The 27,735-nt window shown below is 32.6% G+C and overlaps 2 protein-coding genes across 3 annotated transcripts in view; one reads left to right on the plus strand and one right to left on the minus strand.

Annotated features, from left to right (window-relative positions):
• Window positions 1–27,735, plus strand: part of LOC125812189 (mitochondrial thiamine diphosphate carrier 2-like) — a 252,341-nt gene that overhangs the window by 104,552 nt on the left and 120,054 nt on the right. The gene's annotated exons all lie outside the window — the stretch shown is intronic.
• Window positions 3,734–4,857, minus strand: LOC125812190 (protein SRC2-like). The gene has a single exon (XM_049491712.1). It carries the CDS (start codon window positions 4,834–4,836, stop codon window positions 3,850–3,852), a length of 987 nt encoding a protein of 328 aa, XP_049347669.1. The 5' UTR covers window positions 4,837–4,857; the 3' UTR covers window positions 3,734–3,849.

Below are 27,735 nucleotides of genomic sequence, written 5' to 3' on the forward strand. Positions count from 1 at the left end.
AAACTGCATTTATCATTAAAACAAATTTGACATGACAAATTAAATTATTTTTTATGCCATGTAATCATGGACCCCATAAATAAATAAAATTATAAAATTTATTTATTTTAATGTCATGTAATCATGGACCCCACAAACAAACAAAATTATAAAATTTAGTCATTTTTATGTCTTCCACTCTTAAATTTTGTTTTTGCAATAAAATCCGTACCCTTTTTTTTTTTTGAGACTATTACAGACAAGTAAAATTTCCTTTTTATCACCAACAATAAAAAATTCTATTCAACATTGAAAATAAATGTTAAATTCAATGGCACAGACTATATTGCCACTGAAGAAATGAAGGAATCCATTTACTTGTGTTTTGCTTATTTATACAAATTTCATCACATTATTCCTCGAAGAAATTAAGGAATTCATTATTTATGAAAAATTTCAGCATCAACAACCTTAAAATAGATTTTACAGTGCCTCTTTGTAGATGAGAATTTTGGGAAAAATAGAGAAAGTAGAAGAAGCGGGAAATTTGGCAAGAGAAATAGGGTTTTAGTCCTTTAGAAGAAGGCAATTTGTGGGTGGGTAGGTGGGTATATTAATAAATATATTTTATAATTTTATTTATTTGTGTGGCCATGATTACATAGCATAAAATATATTTTATAAGATAATTTTTCATAGTTCAATAACCTTGTAAAATATTAAGTCCTTATTATTTCTAAGAATATCACGTTTAATATTTATACATTTCATTATAAATATATATACTGAGACCATTGCGAGGCATGGCAGCCCAGCCGACCTACATAAATCCGCCCTTATAATCTTAGTTGCGAAGCAAAGTTGATGAAAGTAGGGATGGCAATGGGGGCGGGACGGATGCTGGGTGGGTTGAAGTGAATTTTTTTAAAATTAATGTGGGACGAGGTGGATTGCGGGTATATGTGATTTTATGTGAGTTCAAACTTAATTTTAACTTTTTACATGTTATAAGAGTGATAGAACATTATTTATTAAGATAATTTCATTAAAGCTACTAAAATATTTAAGATAATAAATAAAAATGGCTCAATAAAAAATAATACAATTTCTTACATGTTTCCCAATTGACCTCTACAAAATAAAATTTTAAGTCACTATCCTATTAAATTAATAAAACTTAATGAAAAAATGAACTTATTTTTAGTATCAAACATAACTAGAAAAAGAAAATATGAAAAAAATTATGCGGGGCAGGTTCATACGGAACGGGGCGGATTAAAATTTTTATGAATTAAGCTCAACCCGCTCCGCCCCCGCCTTACACCGCCCCATTGCCATCCCTAAATGAAAGTGCTTACATTCAATCCTCATCAGTTTAGAATTTCATCCATGCATCAATTATGTATCACAATGAAACAATTTTATTTTTTTTATTTTTGGTAATTAGAACTTTTCTTAATCACCAAAGTAGTGTTTACAAAACTAAGCCAACATTACTCTACTAGCTATCTCAATAAAACTAGTTAGCTGCAACTAACAAAATCAACAGACTCTAAAAACTACAATTATCTAGGAATAGCTTGGCTGCTACATTTGCTCTAACACAACACACAGAAGCAATTATTCGGGCTATAACCTCCACTGTGGTCTCATGTTTCTCAATGATTCTTGTATTCCTCTCTTTCCATATTGCATATATATATTCTGTATAGATCAACTTCAGGGCTTGAGCTTGTTGACTTCTCTCTTTAGTCTTCAATATGATCCATTGGTGTCTTGTAATAATGGTACTACTAGGCCTAGGTGGTTGATTTATCCATTGGAGCAGTCTCCTCCACAGCATGCTAGCAAACATACAATCGAAGAACAAGTGATCTCTTATTTCTACTACTTGGTGACACATAACACACATAGGATCCACTTGTATTCTCCATTTTAGCAGTCTGTCCGTTGTGAGGAGCCTATTTTGAACCTGCAACCATAGTGTAAAAATTGCTTTTGGCCTTGCAGAGTTTCGACAAATAAGGCCTCTCCATTCAACCTTTGGATACTGCCAAGCATTTGCTGATAAGCTTGTCTAATCACACTTTTCTTTCCCGCAGCTCCATTATGCAGTAGATGCAGCGAATCTTTCATCCCTAGAACCTTCCTGACCATCCAACAAGCTTGATTAGGCACTCTGATCTCCTCCATACTTTGCCCTTTGATGTAATAGCTGTGAATCTATTTAATCCATAGCCTGTCTTGTTTTTGTTCTATGTCCCAGAACATTTTTAGGATGGCTGCTTTGTTCCACACTTTTAGATTTACCAGATTAAGCCCTCCAGTAGATTTTGGTGTACACATCTTGTCCCATGATACAAGTGCCTTCTTAGTGATCACATTTGCTTCTGACCAAATATAACTTCTACAGTATGCTTGGATTATTTTCATCACTTTAGCTGGCAGCACAAATATTTGAACCCAATAAGCTTGCACTCCAAATATCACTGTCCTAACTAATTGTATTCTCCTTGCATAAGATAACTTTTTAGCTGTCCAGGAGTAGATCCTTGCTACAATTCGATCCATCAAAGGTTGCCATTGAGCAATGCTAAGTTTCTTGGTGGCCAATGGCACCCCTAGATATCTGAAAGGTAACACACCAAAACTGTACCCCAAGTCCTGTTGGATTTGCCTCTGAACCTTACTTGAAACCCCTCCAAAATACATGACACTTTTAGATAGATTAGCTTGTAATCCTGAAGCTGCTGTGAATACATTGAATTTATCATGTAACATGTGTATAGATATTGAATCTCCTCTTGCAAACATCAGTAGATCATCTGCAAAACTTAGGTGTAATCTTGAGCCTGCTGCACTTTGGATAATATTTGAATTGCTTGTGATTTGCCAAATCATTTAAATTCCTGGTCAAATACTCCATTACTATAGCAAACAAAAAAGGAGACACAGGATCTCCTTGCCTTAGCCCTCTAGCTGTCTCAAAAGGTTTAGTCAGTTCTCCATTGATCAAGAAAGAGTAGGAAACAATAGTTGCACATTGCATCACCCAATCAATAAACTTCTTTGGGAATCCCAAACCTGCCATTACTTGCTCTAAGTATCTCCGATCAACAGTGTCATAGGCTTTTTGGATATCCACCTTTATCATGCATCTAGGTGAGACATTTTTCCTATTATAGGCTTGGACTAGCTCATGTGCAAGGATGATGTTAACTGCCCCTTTTAGGAATAAATCCAGCCTGAGTTTTTGAAATCACAGTTGCTATCACCTTTTGGATTCGATTAGCCAACACTTTTACTATGAATTTATACAAGACAGTACAACAAGCTATGGGCCTATATTCTTTAATGTTGGATGTGTTTGGTACCTTAGGAAGCAGTGTAACAACAGTACAATTAACAGCTTTGTAAAGGTTACCAGTCGTGAAGAACTCCATTACTGCTTCATTGATGTCATGTTTAATTACTAGCCATGCCTTCTTAAAAAAAAACAGCATTGTATCCATCTACCCCTGATGCCTTATCATCACCTATAGAACAGAGCCCATCATAAATTTCCTTCTCAGTTACCTCTGCACATAAAGCCATTGTTAAGTGTGACTCAAGGTTGGGCCTGTCCTCATGATGGTCCTACCTACAGTAGTAGTAGTATTTGTCATAGCAGTCCCCCACAATGAAACAGTTGATCGAAAGAAGTTAGAGAACCAAAATAATCAAAACTCAAAATGGATAATACATTCATGGAATATTATGTTTAAATGTTGCTTTATTTATGTCATCAAAAAATTCATAGTATTACAATTTTCACAAGAACTAATTTCTACTCATGAAATAAAAACACTCGAATTAAAAATAAAAAAAGAATCAGAAATCAAATCCACCAACATCACCAAATCCACCATCATAACCTCCTCCAACATCTGAGATTGCATCTCCAATTATCATTCCTCCAAGTGCTCCACCAAGCAAACCCGCCCCTAATCCTAACGCCAAATTATTGTTCTTCTTCGGCGGTCGTTGCACCTGTGGATACCCATATCCATGTCCACCTTGCTGTGGTGGATATCCATACTGCGGTGGCGGAGGATATGCCGCCGCCGGTGGATATCCATATCCATATCCTCCCGCCGCCACTGGAGGATAACCCACCGGTTGCGGTGGATAACCTGCTGCTGCAGGTGGTGGATATGCCGCTGCAGGTGGTGGATATGCCGCTGCTGATGGTGGATATCCCACCGGCGGTGGAGGAGCAGGTCCACTCCCACCACAAGCGTAGGTCGGAGGCGGTGGGTATAGCCCACTTGGACCTTGCTGCGGCGGCGGTGGATACACAGAAGTGGATCCCACCATCGGAGTTGGATTTACCGCCGGATAAGCAGTAACGGGGTTTTCAATTTTAGAATCAACGACAGTATTACCGGTGATCTTATCACTAAATTGATAGGAAAAAGTGAGTTGACCTTTGGGTTTACCGGAAGGTTTTCTGATTTGATAACTTACAAATTGTTTACTTCCATTACTACTATTGGAAGATTCGAGAAGCTCTTTGATGGGTACATCAACTTGTCCAATATCTTTATCTCCAAGCGCCCTTTGACATCGGAGCTTGAAAACAAGATGCAAACGGTTTTGAACAGCAGCGTTATCATCTATGGTGAACTTGATCGGAAAATTCCAGGTTGGGTTATTGTCACCGTCATGATCAACGTGGGTTTTGGTTTTCTGATTAGATCTGTCGTCATCGGCGCCGGAGATTGAAACGACGACGTATACATCCATTTTTGTGATGAGATTGACCTTGTTTAGATCTTTACCGGAGACAACATTTACGTCTAATGTGCGATACTCCATGGTTTTTTCAGTAGTGAAAATTTGAGATAAAAAATGGAGTTATGAATTGGGGAGATAAATAGAGAGGCGAGGTCAACGTGTTTGCGATACTTGGCTGGCGACTTGTTCAAGGAAGATGATGATATAAGTAACCATGGTTGTAATTATTTATCCATATATTAACTATGTATGGTTAAAGACTACTCTGAACTCTCACCCCCACTTTCGGGTAAAACTTACCTGCATCGGGTGTATAAAATAAACTAATGCAATTTTTATTATTACGTGATTTAATAAAGTAAAACACATATTAATTAATTATAGTTAAATAAAATAAACTATAAATTTAAACACATAACATATATGTATTGGTTTGATGTGTACATCCGGTGTCAGTAAGTTTTCTTTTTCTCTTTGTTTTGCCTTAACTTGGCCTAGAGGTATTAATTTATTTGTTAAAGATTTTAAATTAAATGACTCTCAAAAAATTAAAATTTGCCACATAAATATAAATTGAGATAAGGAGACTACTTAATTAAATATAAACTAAAATAAATGGAATAATATTTAATGCATCGTATTTGCACGCACAAGTACATAACTTATTTTTGTTGCAGATACAAACAAACAAAACGAATGGAATATTAATATTTGTACGCACAAGTGAACAAATGTACTTTGTTGAGATAAAAAGACACTATTTCCGTCCCATTTTATGTGGCAATATTTAATTGAGCACGGAGTTTAATAAATAAATAAAGGCTTTAAAATATTTATCAAATTGCCCTTTAAAAAGTAGACTCACTTTTCTCTTTCCTCATAAATGTATTGAAGTACTATTTTTAAGATTAAGTGGGGCCAACAAGAATAAAAGAGGAATTGTATCTTTAAATACTTACCATATAAGAAAATGTGATATTCTTTTTGGGACTGACCAAAAAGGAAATAATGTCACATAAAATGAGACGGAGGGAGTATTTGTTAACAATAACATAGTACCCAAAGTCACTTTTAAAAAAATAAACAGAAACTAGAAGTAAGGAAAAGTACTAGAAAGTTTTAGTCAATAACAACCAAGGAACCTAATAAAAAATATTGGAGAGACTTTTGTGGCAGGATAAAAATATATATTTGCTTAAAAGATTTTAAAATATATAAAAATAAGAGAATTCAACATCGATTTATTAACTAAATAATAATAGTTTAATTTTTTAACGATAAGGATTTCAATAAATCAAGTTTTGATAACTTTGCTCTGCCTTTTGGGAATTAGAAGAGCAGTGTATATGGACAATTTTGATTTTGGCATATGACATTAGGAATGTTCTATGAACCCAACACCAACAGTTCATGTTTCATGTTTAAATACTTCTTCTTAGTTACCTTTAGTACAGAGTCCGTGTCTTTGGATGATTAGCGACTAAGAAAAGTCTTACTTGATATTATGGTCCAGGGTGTCAAATAAGAGGGTTGAGTTGAAATTGATAATATTAAAATTGGTTGAAATAAAAATTGGGTTGGGTCTTGACCCACCCAAGTTTTCTTTGGGCTCAAATGGGTTGAGCTCAAAGTTGGATTGGGTCATGACCCGCCAAATTTGACTCGTCAAATCTCAATAATTCTAAGTTGTTTAACTTTTATAACCATAATTTGAATTTTAACTCAAAAATATTTATAAAAAAATAACAAATGGATAAATAAGTCCTAAAAGATATAAAATAGATAGTAATTCATACCTTCAAATTGGAACATACATTACATTAATGCAAATAAAGAGTCATAGTTAAAATTGAAATTAAATTGGGTTCAATTGATGATTCTCTTTAAATGGCTTAAAGCTTGAATGAGTAGAGATTGAACTCAATTCCTCTTCGAATATCTTGAGTCCAACCCTTAAAATTTTGGGCGAATTGGACGGGTTATCTATATTTGGGCTCAATTTTTACACCCCTAGTATGACCTTTTAAAAAGGGTAAAAAGGGAAATTTGTGAACCAAAGCTCTCATTATACGCAGGTTCGAGGAAGAATCCGGACCACAAGGACCTATTCTATCGTAGGTGATTTTCAAGATTTGAACCTGTAATCTCATGGTTATATGACAACAACTTTACCAGTTACTCCAAAGTTTTCCTTTCAGCATGGCCCATTAAACAAGTAAAAAAATTAAAATTAAAAAAAGGTAGCAAGAGTATCTGGTCTATTCTAGAAGTTGATTAGGTTATCTACCATAAGCACCAAAATTACACTATATAACCTAATGTAGGAGATTTTCCATTTTCTTTTTCTTACAAATACAAATGTTATGGAACCAAATGGAAAAACACAAAGAATTTACTTTAAGTTGGTCCACGAGGGCTTGGTCAATGTATATATAGAACTATATATATTCATTTAGGGTGGATATGGCATGGTATGCCGTGGTATTAAAAAAATGATATTTTATTTTGAAAAATATTATATCATTTGTCATACAAAACTAATTCTATATGACTTAGTATTTTAAAGTTCAATTTCAATATTCTATAATATAATAAATTATTAGTAAATGATAATCTTTCAATTTTGACTTACATATAGTATCTATATAAATAGATAATTATGATTTTGATATTTTAAAAAATAGTTAATTAATTACCTCACTACACAACCTTTTTTTACCCTATTTTCTATTATTCCCTACTAGGACTGGGCATAATATGGTTAAAACCAGAAAAACCGACCGAACCAATTCTTTTTTTAATTTCAGTTTTGATTATTCGGTTATTTCGGTCGGTTTCGATTTCAATTTTGAATATTTTGGTTTTTCGGTTTGGTTTTTGGTTTTTAGCTAAAATAATTCGGTTAACCAAAAAACCGAAATTATACATATATTCTTTACACCCCTTAATTAAATTACTTCAGTAGCCCATGCCCAGCCTGCCCATTTTCAAAATTAGGCCCAAATTCCAATAGAAATCCCTAAACTGATAACCTGAAATCCCTAACACAATACAAATCACAGTAAGCTCTCATCTCTCAACTCTCATCACTCGTCAGTCGTCTCGTCTCAGTTACGACTTACGCCGCAGCTCGTCTCTCAACTCTCATCTCTCGTCTCTCAGCTCGTCGTCCGTCATCTCTAAAGTCTTAGGCCAGCCGCTACTCCTTGGCACCTCGCTGAGTGCTCGCAGGCCGCAGCCTGCAACTCCTCAGTGCTCGCGACTCGAAGGTTAATGCTTCTATATAAAGAATATCAACTAAGTGAGTTTGGAGAGCAAAAGCAAAATTGTATGGCATAGATTGTTGGAGTTTCGAGAGTATTGTTAAGTGTTGATTGTTATTTGTTATAGAAGTTGATGTTGATTGTTGTATTATTTGAACAACAACACAGCCACAACCCACATGTCACTGTTAATTGGTAAGTTGCAAGTTAAATGTTGTTGAAATTTGAAGGCAAAAGACAAACTGTATGGCATAGATTGTTGGAGTAGTTTGGAGAGTATTGTTGAGTGTTGATTGTTATAGAAGTTTGTTGATTGTTGTATTATTTGAACCGCAACCTACAACACCCACAGGACACTGTTAATTAAATTTGGTTATACCGAAAACCAAACCGAAATAAATCGAATCGAAATTGTAATAACCGAACCGAACCGAATTTATTTCAGTTTGGTTTGGTTTCATATTTTTGCCAACCGAAAATCGAAAAACCAAATCGAAATTTACAAACCGAACTGAACCGACCGAACGTCCAGCCCTATTCCCTACCATTCCAAAAAAAAATACAAAAATCCCTCTTTTTCATAATTTCTCTCACTTTTCCGGATACATCACTATAAATTATTACCCCAAGACTTTTTTTCCCTTTTTTTATGCCTAAAATTACATATCATCAATTATCTCCATCACTCTATTTTTGAATTTCAAATCTTTTCTCTTTCTGATTTATCAATTACAAATTATTGAAGAGGTAGTTATTCTTCATCTTCTTCATCATCTATTTTTTTTCTTTCCACTTCATCAAGTAGTTGATTTTTAATTTTTATTTTTTTTAGCTTTTTCATCTACAAATTTAATCAAAGAAAGATGCATCTTCAACTTTAAAATCGATTGTGGAAAAAACGCCCAAAAAAAGAGGAAAAAGCCGAGTTGTTGGGGGCTCCGGTAAAGGCTTTGAGTCTAGATCCATGGTTGACGTCATTGTTGAAAGTGAAAAAAAGCTACGGGAGTTGATGTAGCTCAAAAGAGAAAGTGTAGAAGGATTTCTTCATCATTTTTTTTGCTTTCAGCAAATCAGATTGACCTTTTTTCCGATTTTTTGTTGTTCATCTTTTTCTGATACATATGGGTTCAGATCTTTTAATGTATCTAGTTGATTTTGATTCTTAAATTAATGTATAATTCGTTTGTTTCACCTTTATGATACATTACAATTTTATCATGTACAATATATCATTTTCAAATATTAGTTTTGATACATAACCCTAATTTATTAAAACACAAATTAGTTTGTATCATGTTCATAGTTATGTATTGGATACACAAATATTACAAATGTTGTTATCTTTTACTACCGACACATACACCCAGCCTTATTCAACTAGTAGAAGGCTATGTATCGGTAGACACTATTAAATATTATTGTTGATACATAAACACTAATGTTTTATAACAAAACCAGTTTGTATCATATTAATAGTTATGTATATGACAAATATAACATAGTTATGTATCAGATGTTGTGATGTATCGCATGTTGTTAAGTATCTGAAACACTGTTTTTATAAATAAATCAGTTTATATCATATTCATACTTTTTTTTTTGTATATAATACATAACTATATAAAAATTTTGACTTTTTTTGAAACTTTTACGATTTGGGAGAGAATTTGAGAGAAAAAAAATTGAAATTTAAATTGTTTGGAGCTATTATTTGGAGAGATTGACATCAATTTGATTTGCATGATTTGGGAAACTGACAGTTAATTTTATATTTAATTTCTTTTTTAATCTCAACAAAGTAGTTGTATAATGTTTCACAATTAATGTATCCGGATAAAAGTTATGTATCCAGATGACTGATATTTGAAGGGATTTTTGTAAAATAGAAAAAAGTAGGGATAAAATGTAATTTAGGTCTTACGCTATTGGAATTATGTAAGTAATACTTTAAAAAATGACTCAATTATATCATACTAATACTTTATAGATATAGAAATATTCAAAAGAAAGTACAAGTAATTCTCTTTAATCAATTACATAAAAAGACATTTAAATCAAACAGAGTGATCAAAGTTTCAGCGTCTAAATAATTAGTTTTCTACTAATACTATTTTATTTATAATAATAATATATGAATTCTATATCTAACTATATATGTCAATATGATATTGAATATTACAATATTTCAAATTTTTTTTATAAGTATCAAATATTATATCGAATATAAAAGAAAAAGTAAAATGCATATCAAATGTCATAATATCAAAATTCAATATAAAAAATTTCAATTTCAATATCTATCATACCATACTCACAGGGGCGTAGGCACATGCAAGTTAGGGTGTCCACTTGGACACCCTTCGTCGGAAAAAAATATCGTTTATATAAGTAAAATGATACATAGAGTGATTGAATAACATATTTTGGATATCCTTGACACAATAGGTTATTGTAGCCCAATAATTTTAGACCTTTTTAAAGAATTTCAAACACCTTGAATGAGTTAGTGGTCGCGAGTTCGAATCTGAGTAGAAACAATTTTTTACCTTTCTAAAAAGACCTTAGCAACAATTTTTTGTCACTGCATACTCACCTCTAATTTCAGCACTACTTATTCAAATTATTACTCTCTTGGTCAAATAAAATACTGTTAGCCAAGTTTAAGTTTTAAAACTCATTTTTTATATTAAGTTTTACATCGATAACAAAATTCTATTTGAAATAGTAACATCAATCGTTCTATTAATATACTAATTGTAAAAAAGGAATAGAGTTTGATTTGCTTTTTAACTTAAATTTTTTAATTTGTTGTACTTCTTGTTATCCTTTTATATTCGGTAAGCAGAAAGAAATTTTTCCTAAAAACATATATACATATCTAACATAAAATGAAAAATATTTAAAAAATAAAATAAAATAAAATTGAGAGTGAAAAGATAAGAGGAAATAAATTATTTATTTTTTAAAAAATAAAAATAATATCTAAAAAGAATTAGAAAGAAGTGAGTGGTTGGGGGAGGTAAAGTTTTCTTACAAACTTTTATAAAAGATTTTTTTAAAAAATAAATAAATTGGAGGGGTGGGGATGAGTGATTGTCCTGGGATCCGGGGGTTAGAGTAGGGTAAGAAAATGTCACGATCCAGATCATCGTGATTGACACCCACACTAACCCTCCGGTGGAAGAACCATAACTACTAACTAACTAATAATTTAAAGCTACGGAAGCATGTTTAAATAACTAAATAAGGAAGTTCCCATAAACTTCAACAAAAGATCTAACAACTAAACTAAACTAATGAAGAAGAAATAACCTAGAACCTGAAAGTCAATGTACCAAAGTTCTAACAAGATTCATAAGTCTAAACAAGAAAATCATCTAAAGAACTAGTCCAAGTCCGAATAGGATGGACTAAACAAAAAGAGAACTCAAGGCAGCCCGGAGGAACTGGCTCACCCTTGAATTTGAATCGGCAATCACTGATCTTCTAAGCGAGGTCTGTCAATAGCCGCCGGAAGATGCCTTGTACTCAACAAAAATAAGAGCAAATGCAATATCAGTACACAACCACCGTCTACTGGTAAGATCACGCGGCTATCCCACTAAGTGTAACATAAACAAGTTAATATAACATTAAGATCATGCAAAATATCAAACATATACAATATTGAATATCACATGCTCAATAATATACATTTATAACAAGTCATTGGTCCTCTCATGGAACCCAAACCCAAATTGTTAGTGCACCGGTTCGTGGTACCTGATCCAATAGTTATGCCGGAACATGGCAATCGATCCCATATTTATGCTGGGATGTGGCAACCGATCCCAATTAGTATGCCGGAACGTGGCAACCGATCCATTCAATACACCACAATCACAATCACAATCACAAGTATATTCTCAATAATCATACAATCAAGAAGTGATTCATGGCATTATAGTTATTCGTTCATACTCATTTACAATTAGCGTGATCAACAATGCAACATTCGCATATATACATGCATCATAATGAAGCAAGAACCAACTTCCATCACACAATCATGAAATCACAACCATCACCTACCTCGAATCCAAGCTTAAATCCCCAAAGGCACTTGAATCTTCCCTTTCCGGATTCTTCCCGTTTGTTCGTGGTCTGAAAACATACAATTAACGCAAGAATCAATAAACAAGACCTAATTACCCGGATGATAGTCAACATTATCAACCCTAGGCCAACCCAAGATCCCATTACCCAAATTAAGGTTTTCCCACCATCCAAACAATTCCAAAAACCCTTCCCCAACAATAATCACCCAAGAAATCAAGTTCTATGGACCGAAAAATGGATTCGGGGAGTGAAACCCTTACTATTAGCCTCAAGAATGGTGGAAAACAGTCAAGAAAAGCCCTGGGTTCGTTCCTTAGCTCTCAAGTTTGAAAATTGCAGAATAATACGATTTTGCGGTTTATTTCCGACTTTAAGTCGCGTCTGTCCCGCTACGGAGGGACCCATCCCGCTACAACGGATGCACGGAGACAAAATGTTAGAATTTGAGTTCCAAGCCCCCATTTCACCACACACCTTCAACCCTTGACATTCAACAACTACCGGTTCATGCTAAGATCATTTTCGGGAGTTCTACTTACCCGAATTTGATTCCATAAAGTCGTACGGGTTCTTTAACGTCTTAGCTATCCACTCATGTAATCCAATTGATAATTAGATCTCTCATTCGTTACTAGATTTCCCTAGGCCTTACTGACTCCAATTCGTCCAAATCTGGACTACGTTAAGAAATTCCAAGTTACTACCAAAAAGTTTTCTGACCCCAATTCTTTCCCCATTGGCTTTTCCCAAACAACGGAATCGGGTCGTTACAGAAAAATATTATTATTATTATTTTAAAATAGCACTTTTTAGAGATAGTGATAGTTTAATCTTCAACTTTTAACTAATATTAATAATTTATTTAATCTTTGTCAAGGAAATGTTATGTCTATTTGGAATGCCAAGTGATATTTTTTTAAAATAATAAAGTGAGAATATTTAAAATAATAAAGTGAGAATATTACACACACCACTAAGGTGTGTTTTTAAAACTAATGAGTGATTGTTTAGATATGAAACTTGCTCTCTCAATTGTTTAAAAGAGTGTAACGACTCGTTTGGATTCTCTCGGCCATGAAATGATGTCCTTAGTTTTCGGACACAAACTATTTTACCATCTACTATGATATCTTTGATATTCTCAGACTTAATATTCGGGGATTAGATGTCCTTGATGTGATGACTTTCAGATATTGGGAAGCGATAAGTAATAGACTCTAGTGGATTTTTATTTCTTACTTTAATAAGACTTGAGTTTCCGCATTATTGACGTATTTCATTAGTTGAATAGCTATTCTAAGTGAGGTTTGTATTCGTTGGTTAGCCCACCTAAAAGGTTAAGTGTGGGTGACCCGTTTTGTATTGTAACAAAGAGCTTGTTTGGAAAAATTGTTTATTTTAAGAAACATTTTTTTTAAATAGCTTTTCAGAAAAGTTTTTTTTTTTTTTGAAAAAAAGTAATTTGTGTTTGACTTTATAATTCATTTGAAAAGTGCTTTTGATAATCAAATTATGTTTGACTAATCTTTTTCAGAAAATACTTTTGAGAGTCAAATTACGAAAAAGGACAAGTAATCAATACACTTTTAATATTAAGAATATTTTATAGAGATAAATTATTTTAAATATTTATTATAAATTTTAATTAAATTCTTATTGTTATTAAATTAAAATGTATATAAATTCAAATTTTCAATCAATGTTATACATATATGAATAAAAATTAATTAAATATCGATATTTTATTAACAAGATATTTTAAATATAATTAAAAATATCAAGCAAAATAAATTTAAAAATCACTACATACAAAAAAAAAAATCACAACAAAAATAAATAAATATTAGGGATATAATGATAAATATGTATATATGGTACGGATATAGTGATCATGAAATAAATAATCTATTTCTGCTTCTATTTAAAAACAGTTTTCCTGATTAATCAAACACCTTATTTTTCAAAAAAATATTTTTTTCTCAAAATAAATATTTTTAGCCTCGAAACAACAATATCAAACGAGCCAGAAGTATGAAACTAAAAAATAGATATTCAATAAAAAAAAAAAGTCAATAAACCGTTTAGATGTCTTAGAGCACTTGCAGTAGATCAGTGTGTATATGACTTGAGGAATCTTCTGTGATTCCAAGAGTGTGAATGCATGGACAATTTGGCATATGACATTTGGAATCTTCTATGATCCTAACACTTCATCTTTCATCATTGAATACTTCTTCTGGCTAAGAGTGTCTGGTATATTCAGAGAGGTGGGTTCGGACGAATTTAGTAGTTTTTTTTGTAAATTATGTATATGTATTAGAAAGTTAAATAAAGATATATGTATATTAACTTGTGATCTTCCTAAAAAAAATTGATTGATGACTCCATCGTAAGAAAAGGGTTGTGAAAATACTTTTTACACTAATTGTGGGTTCGAACCCCACTATATCAACAAAAAATTCTCTTTTTTTTAAAGGAAGCATGTTTTGCAATATTTTTCTCTTTTATCCTAAAATTTAGAACCCTCAAATTCTTAATCTTGGTTGTGCCTTTGAATATATTATTTTCAATTTTCGTGGTATAGTTGAAATTTTGTGAGTTAACTAAGTATTTCTTTGATTGAAATATTTTTTTCAATGTTTTTTTTGAATATCTTTAGTTATTACTCCTAATTATCATGATTTATATTACTTTTTACGTAATTTTCAAATATATAAATTTATTTGAAAGTTCTTTTGCTTCTATATCTGAATTTTCAGTCAAAATTTAATAGTTTGAATTTTGAAACTCCGGTGTTGGACGGAGAAAATATAAGTTGATAAGGATATCTACCATCGGTCAACACGAAAACTACAGTCACCTAATGCAGGAGAATAATCCATTTTCTTAGAAAGGACCTATTTTCAACGTCTCAGTGACATTTTTTGAATTTCAATATTCATACAAATTTACCTTTGATCATAAATTTTTCATATATCTTTTAAATATTTTAAATTGATAATTATTGTTACTTATAGTACTTTTTGCATAATTTATAAATATATAAATTTCGTTTCAATTATTTTTAAAGATTTCAAACATAAATTTTTAATCAAACTTAAATTATTTGATTTAAAAAAAATAAAAAATGTCACATAAATAATAATGGGACCAAAGAAGTGGACAAGGAGCACTAAGAATTGACTAACAGTTGATCCACAAGGGCTTGGTCAAATATATAGAACTTTTCCAGTTGCTATTTATTCAGGTTGTTTATACCTTCTTTGTTCATCTTTTACTTTATTCATTATATTATTTTTTGATGTCTAACTATATATGTTCATTTATAAAATCAATCAATAATTTATTATTATTGACTTGACACATGGATTAAATGATAGGAGTGATTTTACCAAATTACCTTTATTAAATGTAAGTCATCTAAACATTGAAAAATGAATACTCACTCCATTTTAAATTAATAGAATTGTTGAGACATTTTTCATTTTTCAAATTAACTTAATTGTTCAATTTCCAAAATTATTTTTAGAATGTTCTTCCAATTTTACCCTTCATTAGTTAGTATTGGAATTAGTTATTAATTAATGTTTAGTTGTTTTAATCATAAATTTGATAATAATTAGTAAGGGTAAAAATGGAAAGTTACGTCTAATTTATGTCTTAATCTTCTTTTCTTAAAGAGTGTGAAACACCTCAACAATTCAATTAATTTGAAATGGATGGAGTAATATTTAATAGCAAGGGTAAAATAGACTCAACATGATAAATTATTCATTAGTTTTATAAGTTAAACAATATTATTGGATATTTCAAAATAGTAAAGTAGACAAGTAAAAATAGACGAAGGAATACAAAAAGATGCACTTTAGCAAAACAAAAATATAAACAACGTCTTGTATATGAGGTCCATTATGTGCAATGAGATGGGATACCTCCAAAATATATTCTGCAAATGTGCACTTATGGAAAATGATCATTCTTCAAAGAGGCAAAAAGGTGATTTCTAAGTTTCCTTTTTAGAAGTTCGAATAGCCAGATACCCCATTTATCAATTGTGAAAAAGACTTTAACAGGACTTGGTAAATTAATAAAATAATTGAAACTTAGAAAAGCTAATTAGTGGACAACTTGATTTGGTTCTCTAATTCTTAGCCTTCTTCAATTCTTCATGGGATCATATTTGTCACAGGGTATATTGTCAAATCAAAACAGATCACTTTGAAACCGAGGAAATAACTTACAACTACTCCTCTTAATTGTAATTCAATGCAAATTGATGAAACCATGTCCCAATACTATTCAAAAGCAATCATTTGCCCAAGCTTTTAATCTCAAACACTAGGGTACTAGAGTTATTAATGACCAATTCTCTAGCCACATGTTCAACTTGCCAGATGAGGTAGTGATATAGATGCTTTTGTCCCACTTTCAGCAGATTACCAAACTCGTACTTAATTTTAAAAGGCAAAGTCATATACGGCTCCTTAAAGTTGTCCACATATTTCACTTAGATACTCCAATTCAACCGTTTACCTATTGAACGCTTTTACCTATACAAAAATTGTTCCTATTAGACACATTTTGATAATCAACAAAAAAATGTCAAGAGTGTGTGATGCACTTGCCATGACATGGCAAACTAACTAATTAAAAGAAGCCACGTGTCTTAAAAGATGTCATGTGTCTTTTGGGCTCCAAAATAATTATAATTAAAAAAATAAATTAAAATCCTAAACTATGTATGTTGCAACCTCCGCCTCCGACTCCGACCTGCCCATTCCCCCCACTTCATCTTCTTCCCCCTTTTTTTTTTAAAAGCTTAAATCTCCTAAATTTTTCTACTTCTTTTTTTAATTTATTTTTATTTTTAAGCTTATATTCGATTCATGTTTGAGTTGATTTGACAGAAAGAAAGAGATGTGTGGTGGCAGTGTTTTTCGATGAACAAATTAAAATTTGTGATTGATTGTTTGAAAGGCTAAAAAGAAAGATATTGACGACGATAGATTTGGAGAAAAATGAGGTGGTGCCAATGGTGGGAGGTGGGTTAATGGTTGGTTAAAAAGGATAAAGAAGATGATGGCCTGAAAATATAGGGAAAGAAGATGATGGTCTGCAAAAAAAAGGGGAAGAAGATGATCGGAGAAAGAAAGGAAAGGAGAAGTGTGGATATGGTGACGGAAGATCTGATTAAAAAACAAGGTGGCGTGGAGAAGAAGAATGATTGCATCTCGAGAAAGAAGGGGAATGAACTTTAATGGTGGGACACCGGTGATTGCGGTGGTGAGAAGGTGGTTGCAATGGTGGTTGAGTCAAAGAAGAAGAAGATGAGATGCTAATTCAATTTAATTTTTAAAAGATAAATCTTTTAACGTTAAAATATTGGAGAAAAAACAATTCACGCGCCCCATTTGCGTGACTCACAAACGATTTGCCATGTAGGCAAAAAATGCTTAGACGGTTCAAATCTGGGGTGGTAGAGGTGTTCAATAGGTACTAGGTGTAGTTGAGGTGTCTAAATGAATAATGATGACAACTTTGAGGGGCCGCAGATGACTTTGGCCATTTTAAAAATACAATCTAAGTTAAATGAATAGACACTAACAAAATATTATCTTTACTTGAATTTAATATTTCAAAAAAGAACTTTAAGAGTTTTAAGTGCTAAAACTACTTGATATATGGCCACAACAAAACAAAGAAAAAGTCGTGAGTTCTCTATATTTTTTTTGAGTGTTTTTGATGGCTTGTATGAATCCACCGCGAGTCAAGAGATCAGGTCCTTGACTGTTATTAATAGTAGGAAGAACAGTGAATGCTTAAAGTAAAAAATATAAATGTTTGGGTGAAAACCTCCTTACTCAAGGGAAGAAAAATCACGACATATCACATAGAATTTCTCAAAAAGTCCACTAACTTCAAGCAACTTGTGAGTACAGACTTCGATAATCACAAATGATTAAACTCTTAATCCGACACACCTTGTAACATCTCTATTACAAGACACAAAGCAATACCTTCAACAACCACAAAGCGACTGGCTAACTCTAACTGACAACTCAACTCAATAATCGATTGAAACTAACACGATCTACTTTATAACATAGAAATAGATCTATAATGTAAGAGCTCAACACACTCAACAGGGTTAAGAAAAAAGGAAAGCTCTTAGGCTTTTAAATTTGAGGCCCCAACACACTCAAGGAAAGCTTTTTGAATGTCTTTTTTCAAAAAATATTATAATTATTATTTATAGAAAAAGTAAAATTTTCTGATAATAGGAAAGAATTATTTGAAGAAGTTTGACACATCTAGACTATTACGTCTCGAAAAAGATTCGATGGATTGGTTACCTTCTCAATTGAAAAAGAATTATTATAAGAAACGGTTATTTAAAAAAAATTATTAACAATTTTGCATCTCAAAGAGCTAGAAAAATAGACTTTTAAAAAAAATCTTAAAAGTTAAAAGTATCCGCTCTATTTCGACTTTGTGCCACTAATGAGCTTGAGTCAACTCTTGCATGTTCATGAAGGTCGTTGGTTTATCTTAAACTCAATTTGTTTCGATCCAACGACAGGAACCAAAGTTTTCCGCATCTTCATCTCTTATTAGTGAGTTAGACTTCTTGAACTCCCTCCTAATTTTCATGATGTAGGAATCCTTTGACATACAAAAACTTCTAAAAGTGGTTGTATATATATATATATATTTATATATATATGTAAAAGAGCCTAAAATACCTCTCAAATTGCAAATTGGTACAAAATTATCTTTTTTCTACTTTTTGGCCTAAAATGCCCTCGACATCAATTTTTTGGCTCTAATTTCCCCTCATCTTTAACAGATTAAATGATAACCTCAATTAAAAAAAAATCATTAATGACTTGTCACTATCCTTGTGGCTACCCTAACAATTAATTAAACTACCTAAAAAGACCATATACCCATCCGCTCCACCCAAAAGCCCCACTTGTAAAGTTACCCAAATCTTTTAACACAATCCTTCATCTCCAAAACCTTTTAACCTAAAAAAACATATGTTCATCTCCAAATCTCCTCTCTTCTTCAACGATCTTCACTAGAACTCAAACTTTTTGGCCAATAATTTAAAGTTGCTACTCTTCGTGCAGTGTATGAATAATACCCTCACCCATTAAAGTAGAAATTTCTCTCCTTTTAAAAATGTCGACATCTTCTTTTGTTTATTCTTCTCAACAATTACAGTCCCATACATGTAAGTGTGCATAGAGTGGAAAAATATTTTACTGCTACGATCATTGAAAATGGTGGGCGTTAGTTCTGCAAATGTCGTCATCTTGGATCAAACTCTTGCGGCTATTAGATTTGGTTTGAAGAAAAACTCTCACCTCATGTCTCAATGATGATTCATAATCAAAAAGTTGAATTAAATTCAATTCTTAAGGAAAGAAACAATTTAAAGAAAATTGAAGAGGATATTGTGGTGTTGAAAATTCTGATTTGAAAGATATGATTGGTACTAATAAAAGTTTAGATATGGAGTTTAAGAATGATAATAAAAGTGTAAATTTGAAGAAAGTGGACCACTTGGATGGTAAATTTTCAAAGTTTGAGTTGGAAGTGTATCATTTGATAAGCTTGCTTGTAGTTTATTAGGTTGTTATTATTGGTTTGTAGCTGTCAAGATGATGCATGTAGTATGATTTGTGTTACATTAGTATTATTAGTTGGTTAGGTTAGTTTAGTAACTTGGAGTTGTTTTCAAATGAAAGAGATTTGCATATTTGAAATTTGCAGTTTGATGGTAATGAAATTTTTTGCAGAAGTGTTGTTTTGGTGTTATGTCTAATGAACAATTTATAGTATTTTTTGTACAAGTTTATCTTATTTGTTAGCCTAGAAATGTTGTATTCTGCATTAACAAATACAAACGTAATGTAAATCGATATAGTTCACAACTCACAAGACATACACTCTACACTCCACAAGACATAAATAATGCAAATCATAATATTTATATAGATAGACATAGGTTCAGCCCAAAAAAATATTTATACCCAGTGTCAAAACATAAGCACACAAAGCGACCAGTTTCATGACTGATTCTGTCACGATCCAGGGGTACCCCTAGATGTAACAAGGCGTACAAGACCACGAGAGGGGTCATATATACAAGCCACTTAGCATATCATAACATAAAGTAATAGAAAAGTGCGAAAATTTAAAATATTTTCCAATACAATCAAAGTCTCATAAAATGAAGCGGAAGTCTTTAACCTTGTCTCAAACTATCTAATACATGAAAGTCTTAGGGACACAGCCCATACAAAAGTCTAAACATACAAGAACGCCATAAAGGAAAGGTGATCAAGCCCTCGATGCTCAGTTACTGTACTTTCTGATAGGTACCTCGAAGTGTTGCATAGACCTGCTTCACGGAGAAGCATGTTGATACGAGTTAATGCGCATAGGTGAAACCTACTTCATCCATGCTGCAATAATTACCTGAGAATTTTAAAAATATCCTTAAGCATTCATGAGGCTTGATTTGGCCATTACTCCAGATATGTTGGTCTTTGATATAGTAGGTATGCACCCCTTTTAACACATAACTTTTTGCATAGATTCCACAATATCTTGCATATTGCAACTTTATTCCAAGTTTGGATATGTAGAATATTGATCCCTTTTTGTTGTTCGTGGCAAACATAATTGTTTCCATGACACCATAGCTTTCTTAGAGGTAGTGCTACATCTGGTCCATATATAGGAATGTTTGAGTACCTTCTTGAGTAGCATAAATATTTTAGCCTAAGATGTCTGAATGGTAAATAAGATTAACTTAATCAGCTAGACCTTTCCAACATAGCTGAAGTCCAGTAATTGATGCTGCTGCTTATCATTGTATCAATCAATGGTACACACTCTTGATGCTTATAGTAACCTCAAGATATTTGAATGGTGAGGAGCCTTTCGTAAACCACAACTTGACCAAAATAGACTGTTATGTGTCAAGATTCATTCTCCAAAATTTTAAATTCTTGATTTTGTCAATTTCATTATCACTTTGTTTTGTTGTTTATTATTTCAGGGGTTGATAGGTGTTGTTAGTCGGTTGCTTCCAAAAGCACAAGGCACATAAAAGTCAAGACTTGAAAAGGTGTATAGATGGAGAAATTGTTGTGGTGATTTGCTTGGAAAACATATGACGAAGAATTTCAATATCAATTAAAAAATCATGAACTTTATGTTTGAACAAGCTTCTGATCAAGATCTGTTATGGTACCCTACACAACACTGTTGCACAGCCTATTTTGACACAAATTTGCAAGAATCATGCATGTAAAATAATTCTACTGAGTCATTTAACAAATGAATTTTGAAAGCAAGGTTAAAATCAATTATTAAGATGTTGAAAAATATCATAATCAAGGTATTAATTATCTGTGTTTTTTCATAACTTCTTAACATAATATATTTTCACTACGTTCTATGTTTATCATTGTTATGTATAAGTTATGAATAAGTTGAAAGATCTTGAAGAAGAGGGTAAAAATGAATAAGAGATTTCAGTCCATATGCTATATATGGATCTTTATAATGATTACAAAATCATTGCATTCAGTCTAATGGAGATTGACATGTTGTGAGTCTTGTTAGGAAGAAATGCACATGTAGGACATAGAATTTGACAGAAAAATCATGTCCTTATCCCATTAAAGCTTTAGAATATGATAAACAAATCATTGGATGAAATGCATTGGTGGTACTGATCAATAGAGGCTAGCTTATATGTTGGTGTACCCATATAAAACTCAACCACTTAAGGGTGAAAAATTCTGAAAAGTGTATCTCTCGCATGCTATGGAGCCACGAGAAGTACATAAAATGGTTGGTAGATCAAAAACTAATTATTGTCAAAAAGTGAAAAATGACTGAAAATGTCATGTGGTCACTGCAAGGCAACAAGTTACAATAAAATGAATTGTCCGCTGGTAAATTCATTAATTCCTTAGTTAGTCAACTTTTACATTGTTTATTTAATAGTCTAGCTACTATGTCAATTTTTTTAGATTGAAAGAAGAGCATAAGTTCTTCCAGATGTGTCACTATCAATACCACAACCAAGTCAAGAATATGTCTTCATTCCAACTCATGGATTTGATCTCCTAGTCACCAGACAAGCCAACCAAGAATTGAAGTTGTTGGCCCTTCAAACTCGAAGAGGAAAGCAATGGACAAGATGTATGTACTACTTCAAGCACAATTTATCAATTTATTATACTTTTAAGAGCACTTATTGATGAAGATGAAGATGAGCTTGAATGTGAGAATGAGACCACAATAATTAGGCCTAGGACAATATGTGAAGCTAAAATTAGGCTTCAAATGAAGAAGTTGCATCAACTACCAACAGGGTCAAGAAAGATTAATTTCTCGGGTGAAGAGAGTGGTGTGAGTATGCCTATTAATTTGTCATACTCACCAAGAAAGTTAATTTGAAAAGGTAAATCATGCGTAACCTCAAATCAGTTGGCAATAGAAGAAAAGATTGGCAAACTAAATGCAAAAAGAGGCAAGCATTAGAAATGACAATTATGCATTATGTCGTGGTATTTGTTTGTTATGTAAAGACACAATGAAATCTTTTATTTTATTGTTGTGAATCTGTAACACCCCGTAGCCTTAAGAGGGAAGTTTAGCATGTTTTAAAGTTTCCAAGTGTCACCCACGAAGCCACCCACGCCACGTGGTTGGACCCACGCCTCGTAGGTGGGCAGTGTGGGTGGATACCAAGAGATTCTGCCTAAGGCAGTGACCACGGGAAGGACCCACGCCTCGTGGTAGGAGTCCGTGGATCCAAGCCCTTGTTGCCAACCTCAAGAACCCAAACCACGATTGACCAACACGGACCGTGAGTCCACCCATGGCCCATCAGCGTGGTCTCGTGGTTGGGACAAAATGGGGCAGCTGGGCGGTTAACAAACCATCATGTTGTTACAAAATCCTTGAATCCACTAATGATCATCAATGTTGAATAGGAAAGATTTGAGTGATAAACAGTTACTTGAATGCATATTAAAAATGTACGTAAATCAGGTTCTCGTGAGCTTCATCGTAGAGTAATTTGGTTCGTTTTGATAAGTTGTTGAATAACTAGAGGCGTGAACCAGTCTGTCCCTTTGGGGACTTCTGATATTAGAATTTTTCAATATATGATTCGGTTGTAAGCTTCATTCCCATCCCCTCGATGTGCTCCAGACCTTTTCTCTTGTTAAGACCTTAGTAAGAGGATATGTAAGATGACAAGATTTGACATAATCAATATTAATGGTATCACTTGTCAAATACAATCTTATATTATTGTGTTTCCTCCTTATATGTTTGAATTTAACGTTGTAATAACGGTTTTGAACTCTACCAATCACAACGTTGCTATCACAATGAATTAAAATAGGAGGAATTGATTTTTCAAAATAAGGTATTTGAAATAATAAATCTCTTAATCAATTCGCTTTCTCACTAGCTGAAGCTAAAACAATTAGTTCAGCCTCCATGGTAGAGTTAGCAATTATTGTTTGCTTTTTTTTTTATCTCCATCAAATAGCACCACCTAAAGTAAAGACATAACTAGTGGTAGAACAGGAATCACCTGATAAAGTGTTTCAATCTGCATCACAAAAGTCTTCAAGTACAACATGATATTATTTATAGAACAAACTACAATTTTTTGTTCCAATTAAATATCTCATAACTCTTGTTATAACATGACAATGTTCATTACCTGGCTTGATTGTAAACCTGTCAAGTACTCCTACTGCATATGCAATCTCAGGCCTAGTGCAATCAGTCACATATCTCAAACTTCCGATTATGCTAACATATTTCTTTTGATTTATTACATCATTTTCACTTTCAACAGAAAATAAGTGAACACTTGAATCAAAAGGAGTAGCAACATGCTTGCAATCAAGAAAATTATATTTCAAAATTTTCTCAACATAATGTGACTGGTCAAGGAAAATTTCATCACATGTTCTTGTTATTTTTATTCCAAGAATAAAATTTGCCTCACTAAGATCTTTCTTATCAAAATGGTTTCTAAGAATATTTTTAGCTTCATCAATAACATTCATGTTAGAGCCAATAAATCATCAACATATAGGCAAATAATCACATGTGAATTATTCCAAGACTTATGATATATGCACTTATCACACTCATTTGTTTTAAAATCATTTTCAATCATGCATGAATCAATTTTTTCATGTCATTGCTTTGATGCCTGTTTCAAGCCATATAGGGATTTAGTAAGTTTACACACTTAGCTTTCTTGGCCTGCTTCAACAAAACACTCGGGTTGATTCATATAAATTTCCTCATTTAGGTTTCCATTTAAAAAAATAGTTTTTACATCCATTTGATGAATTTGCAAATCAAAAATTACATTCATAGCAATTAAAAGTCTATTCTTGTTACCGGAGAAAAAGTATCAAAAATTCTAGGTCTTCTTATTGTTTAAAACCTTTTTCAACTAATCTAGCCTTGTATTTATCAATAGATCTATCTGGTTTCAACTTTTTTCGTAAGATCCATTTGCAACCAATAGTTTTACAACCCGGTGGTAAATCAACCAACTTCCAAGTTTAATTAGAAATCAGAGATTTCATTTTATCATTTACAATCTCTTTCCAAAAAAATAGAATCATGTGAAGATAATGCTTCTTTCAAAGTGAGAGGATCATTTCCAACATTAAACACATAAAAATCAGGACCAAAATCTTTTTCTACTCTAGCTCTTTTACTTCTTCTTAACTCAAAATCATCAATCTCTTTATTTTTCAAAGTAGAAATAGAAGAACAAGGTAGTGATAAAATATTTTGTTCAACCTTTGACCCCCACTATTTTTAGAATCAAAAGGAAATTTATTTGCATGAAAAATATCATCACCTGATTCTATTATAACAATATCTTCAAGATTAAAAAGTCTATAAGGTGTACTATTTGAAGTATAACCAAGAAAAACACAAGTAGTAACTTTCTTACCCAATTTTGTAATCTTGGGATCCATTAGCCTCACAAAGGCTAGACAACCCTAAACTCTTAGATATCCCAAACTTGGCTTGTAACATTTTCACAATTCAAAAGGTCAATTTAGATTTTTTTATGAGGCACACGATTCAACACATAACAAGAAGTCAAAATAGCTTCACCCCATAAATTTAAAGGTGCATGTGACTCAATAAGTATGACATTAGTCAATTTAACCAAAGTTCTATTTTTCCTTTCCGCTACTCCATTAGATGAAGGAGAATAAGGATGAGTATTTTCATGAATTATTTCCAATGATCTAACAAAAGAATTAAACTCATCTGACTCATATTCACGGCCTCTATCACTTCTAATTCTTTTTATTTTTCTTCCAAATCGATTTTCAACTTCATGGAGATAAACTTTTAAGTTTTCAAAAGCATCACTTTCATTTTTCATCAAATAAACATATATAAACTTAGAAAAATCATCAATGAAAGTGATAAAATACCTATTACTTTCACGAGTTAAAATTCCACCAAGTTCACAAATATCAGTATGAACTAATTCTAACAAATCAGATTTTTCTTTCAATTTAAAAATGAGGTCTTTTAGTGATTTTGTCTTTACTACAAGCCTCACACTTTTCAAAACTTTTTAACCATTGGGATTAATCCTAAACTACTCATGATTCCAACATAACGATCATTAATATGACACAAACGAGCATGTCAAAAATTGATAGAAGAAAGCATGTAAACAGAAGTAGAAACTTTATTCACCTCAACATTTAGTTTGAACATCCCATCACAAGCATACTGTAATGACCCTAAAGGTCATTTTTGGAATTTTTCATAAAATGACCGTTTTACCCCTCCTGATAGTTGCCCCGAGTCCTAATTGTTGTATTTTCGAAGTTGATTTGGAGGAAAATTGATGAAAATTTGAGTTTTTAAGAGTTAAAGTTTGGTTAAAAGTGCTATTTCGAGTCATTTGGAGTTTCGAGATTCGAATTGGATTTCTGTCGATTCCAGCGGTTTTAGAATGTCAAAACGGGTCTATAAGAATTTACGGAGTCGAATTTGGAGTTAAAACGAAGATTTGAGGTCCTAAGTTGCTAAAATTGTGAAATTTTGATCAAGAGTTGACTTTGGTCAACAAACGAGGTTCCGGTGCTCGAAATGGAATTCCGAGGGCACCGTTGGATTCAGGGGGTGATTTTAGGTCTAGCATGAGTCTTGGTTGAATTTTTAGAGTCCCCGAGTGCGTTTCGAGTTTTTCAGCCTAAAGTTAGTTTCTTGACGCCTTATCGGATACCGGGTCAAGGAGACCTCGAATTCAAATTCCAACAATTTCATTGAGTCCGAAATGTCATTTTCAAGCCAGTAGCATATTTGGTTTGTGTTCGGGAAGTGTCAAATGAGTTTTGGGTGAGCTTTTAAGCTTCTTGGATGCTTTGACACTATTTCAGCAAATTGTGGCAACTAAAGGGTTCATTATTAGTTTTAAAGGTCGAAAAATTATTCCGAAGGTTCTGAAATTTTGAGCATGAATTATAGGACTTATCCGCAAATTTTGGTGCATTTTTGCTAACCCGAGATTGGACTTTTATCGCAAATAAGAAATAATTGTTTACCGAGTAGAAATGATATTTGACTGGGCAAACGAGCATGAAATTGAGCTCCGATTGAACGAGCAGGTCCGTATCATTGTTTAAGACATTTACAAAAAAGAATCGGGTCATTTCACTATCGTATTAGGAAATTACGGCCATTTTAGTGAAAGATTAACTGCTGTTTTTCTGGTGCATAACAGTCATGTACTGTTATAAAAATCTCAGACTGTGTTCATTTGGTATTTTGAGCATATCGGGAGTTCTAGAGATCGGAATGGAGTGATTCTTACGGGTTTCTTCTTGAATTAATATGAGGGTTAGTATTCAATCTTCAATTCGACATTTTCTCATAATTTCTTTATCTATTTTTTTTCCTATCCGTAAATCTCTTGGGAAAAATTGGGGTTTTATCGATTTGGACTCCCTTTTTGATGAAAAAGGTATATTTACGATCCTTATGTTATGGGTAAACTGATTTTAACATAAAATTATTGATTCATCGATTATTTTCATCATATTAACCGCGTACAATTTGGACTTTTTCGGTAAAGTTAAAGTTTGATAAATTGAGAATTTCAAGGTCGATCTTAACTCTGTTTTTGATGAAATTTCATATTTGAACTTATCTAAGCATGGGTAAGATGTTTTTCAAGAGATATTTCATTTTCGAGTCGAGGTTTCGGATCCGAATATTTTAGGCTTCTTCAAGAATATGGATTTTCCTTCAAATTGAGGTTGTGAATTGATTTCAACTCCATTTTCAAATTGGTTTTCACCATTAGCTTCCAAATACTTTAAGGATCATTTTACATCTAAAATTTCCAAACTTTGGGTATCGTTTTCCGGTATGAGACTTTTGGACCGTTTTGCCCTTTTTCCCTAAATTTCTTGATTTTGGTGTCATTGGACTCGAATTGTGATTGTGAATAATTGTTTGAATAGATTATCGTGATCCGGATTATACTCGGAAAGGAAAGGCTCAAGTCAAG

Source organism: Solanum verrucosum, unplaced genomic scaffold (assembly GCF_900185275.1).
Source record: "Solanum verrucosum unplaced genomic scaffold, falcon-dt-bn FXZP01000115.1, whole genome shotgun sequence".
NCBI lineage: Eukaryota > Viridiplantae > Streptophyta > Magnoliopsida > Solanales > Solanaceae > Solanum > Solanum verrucosum.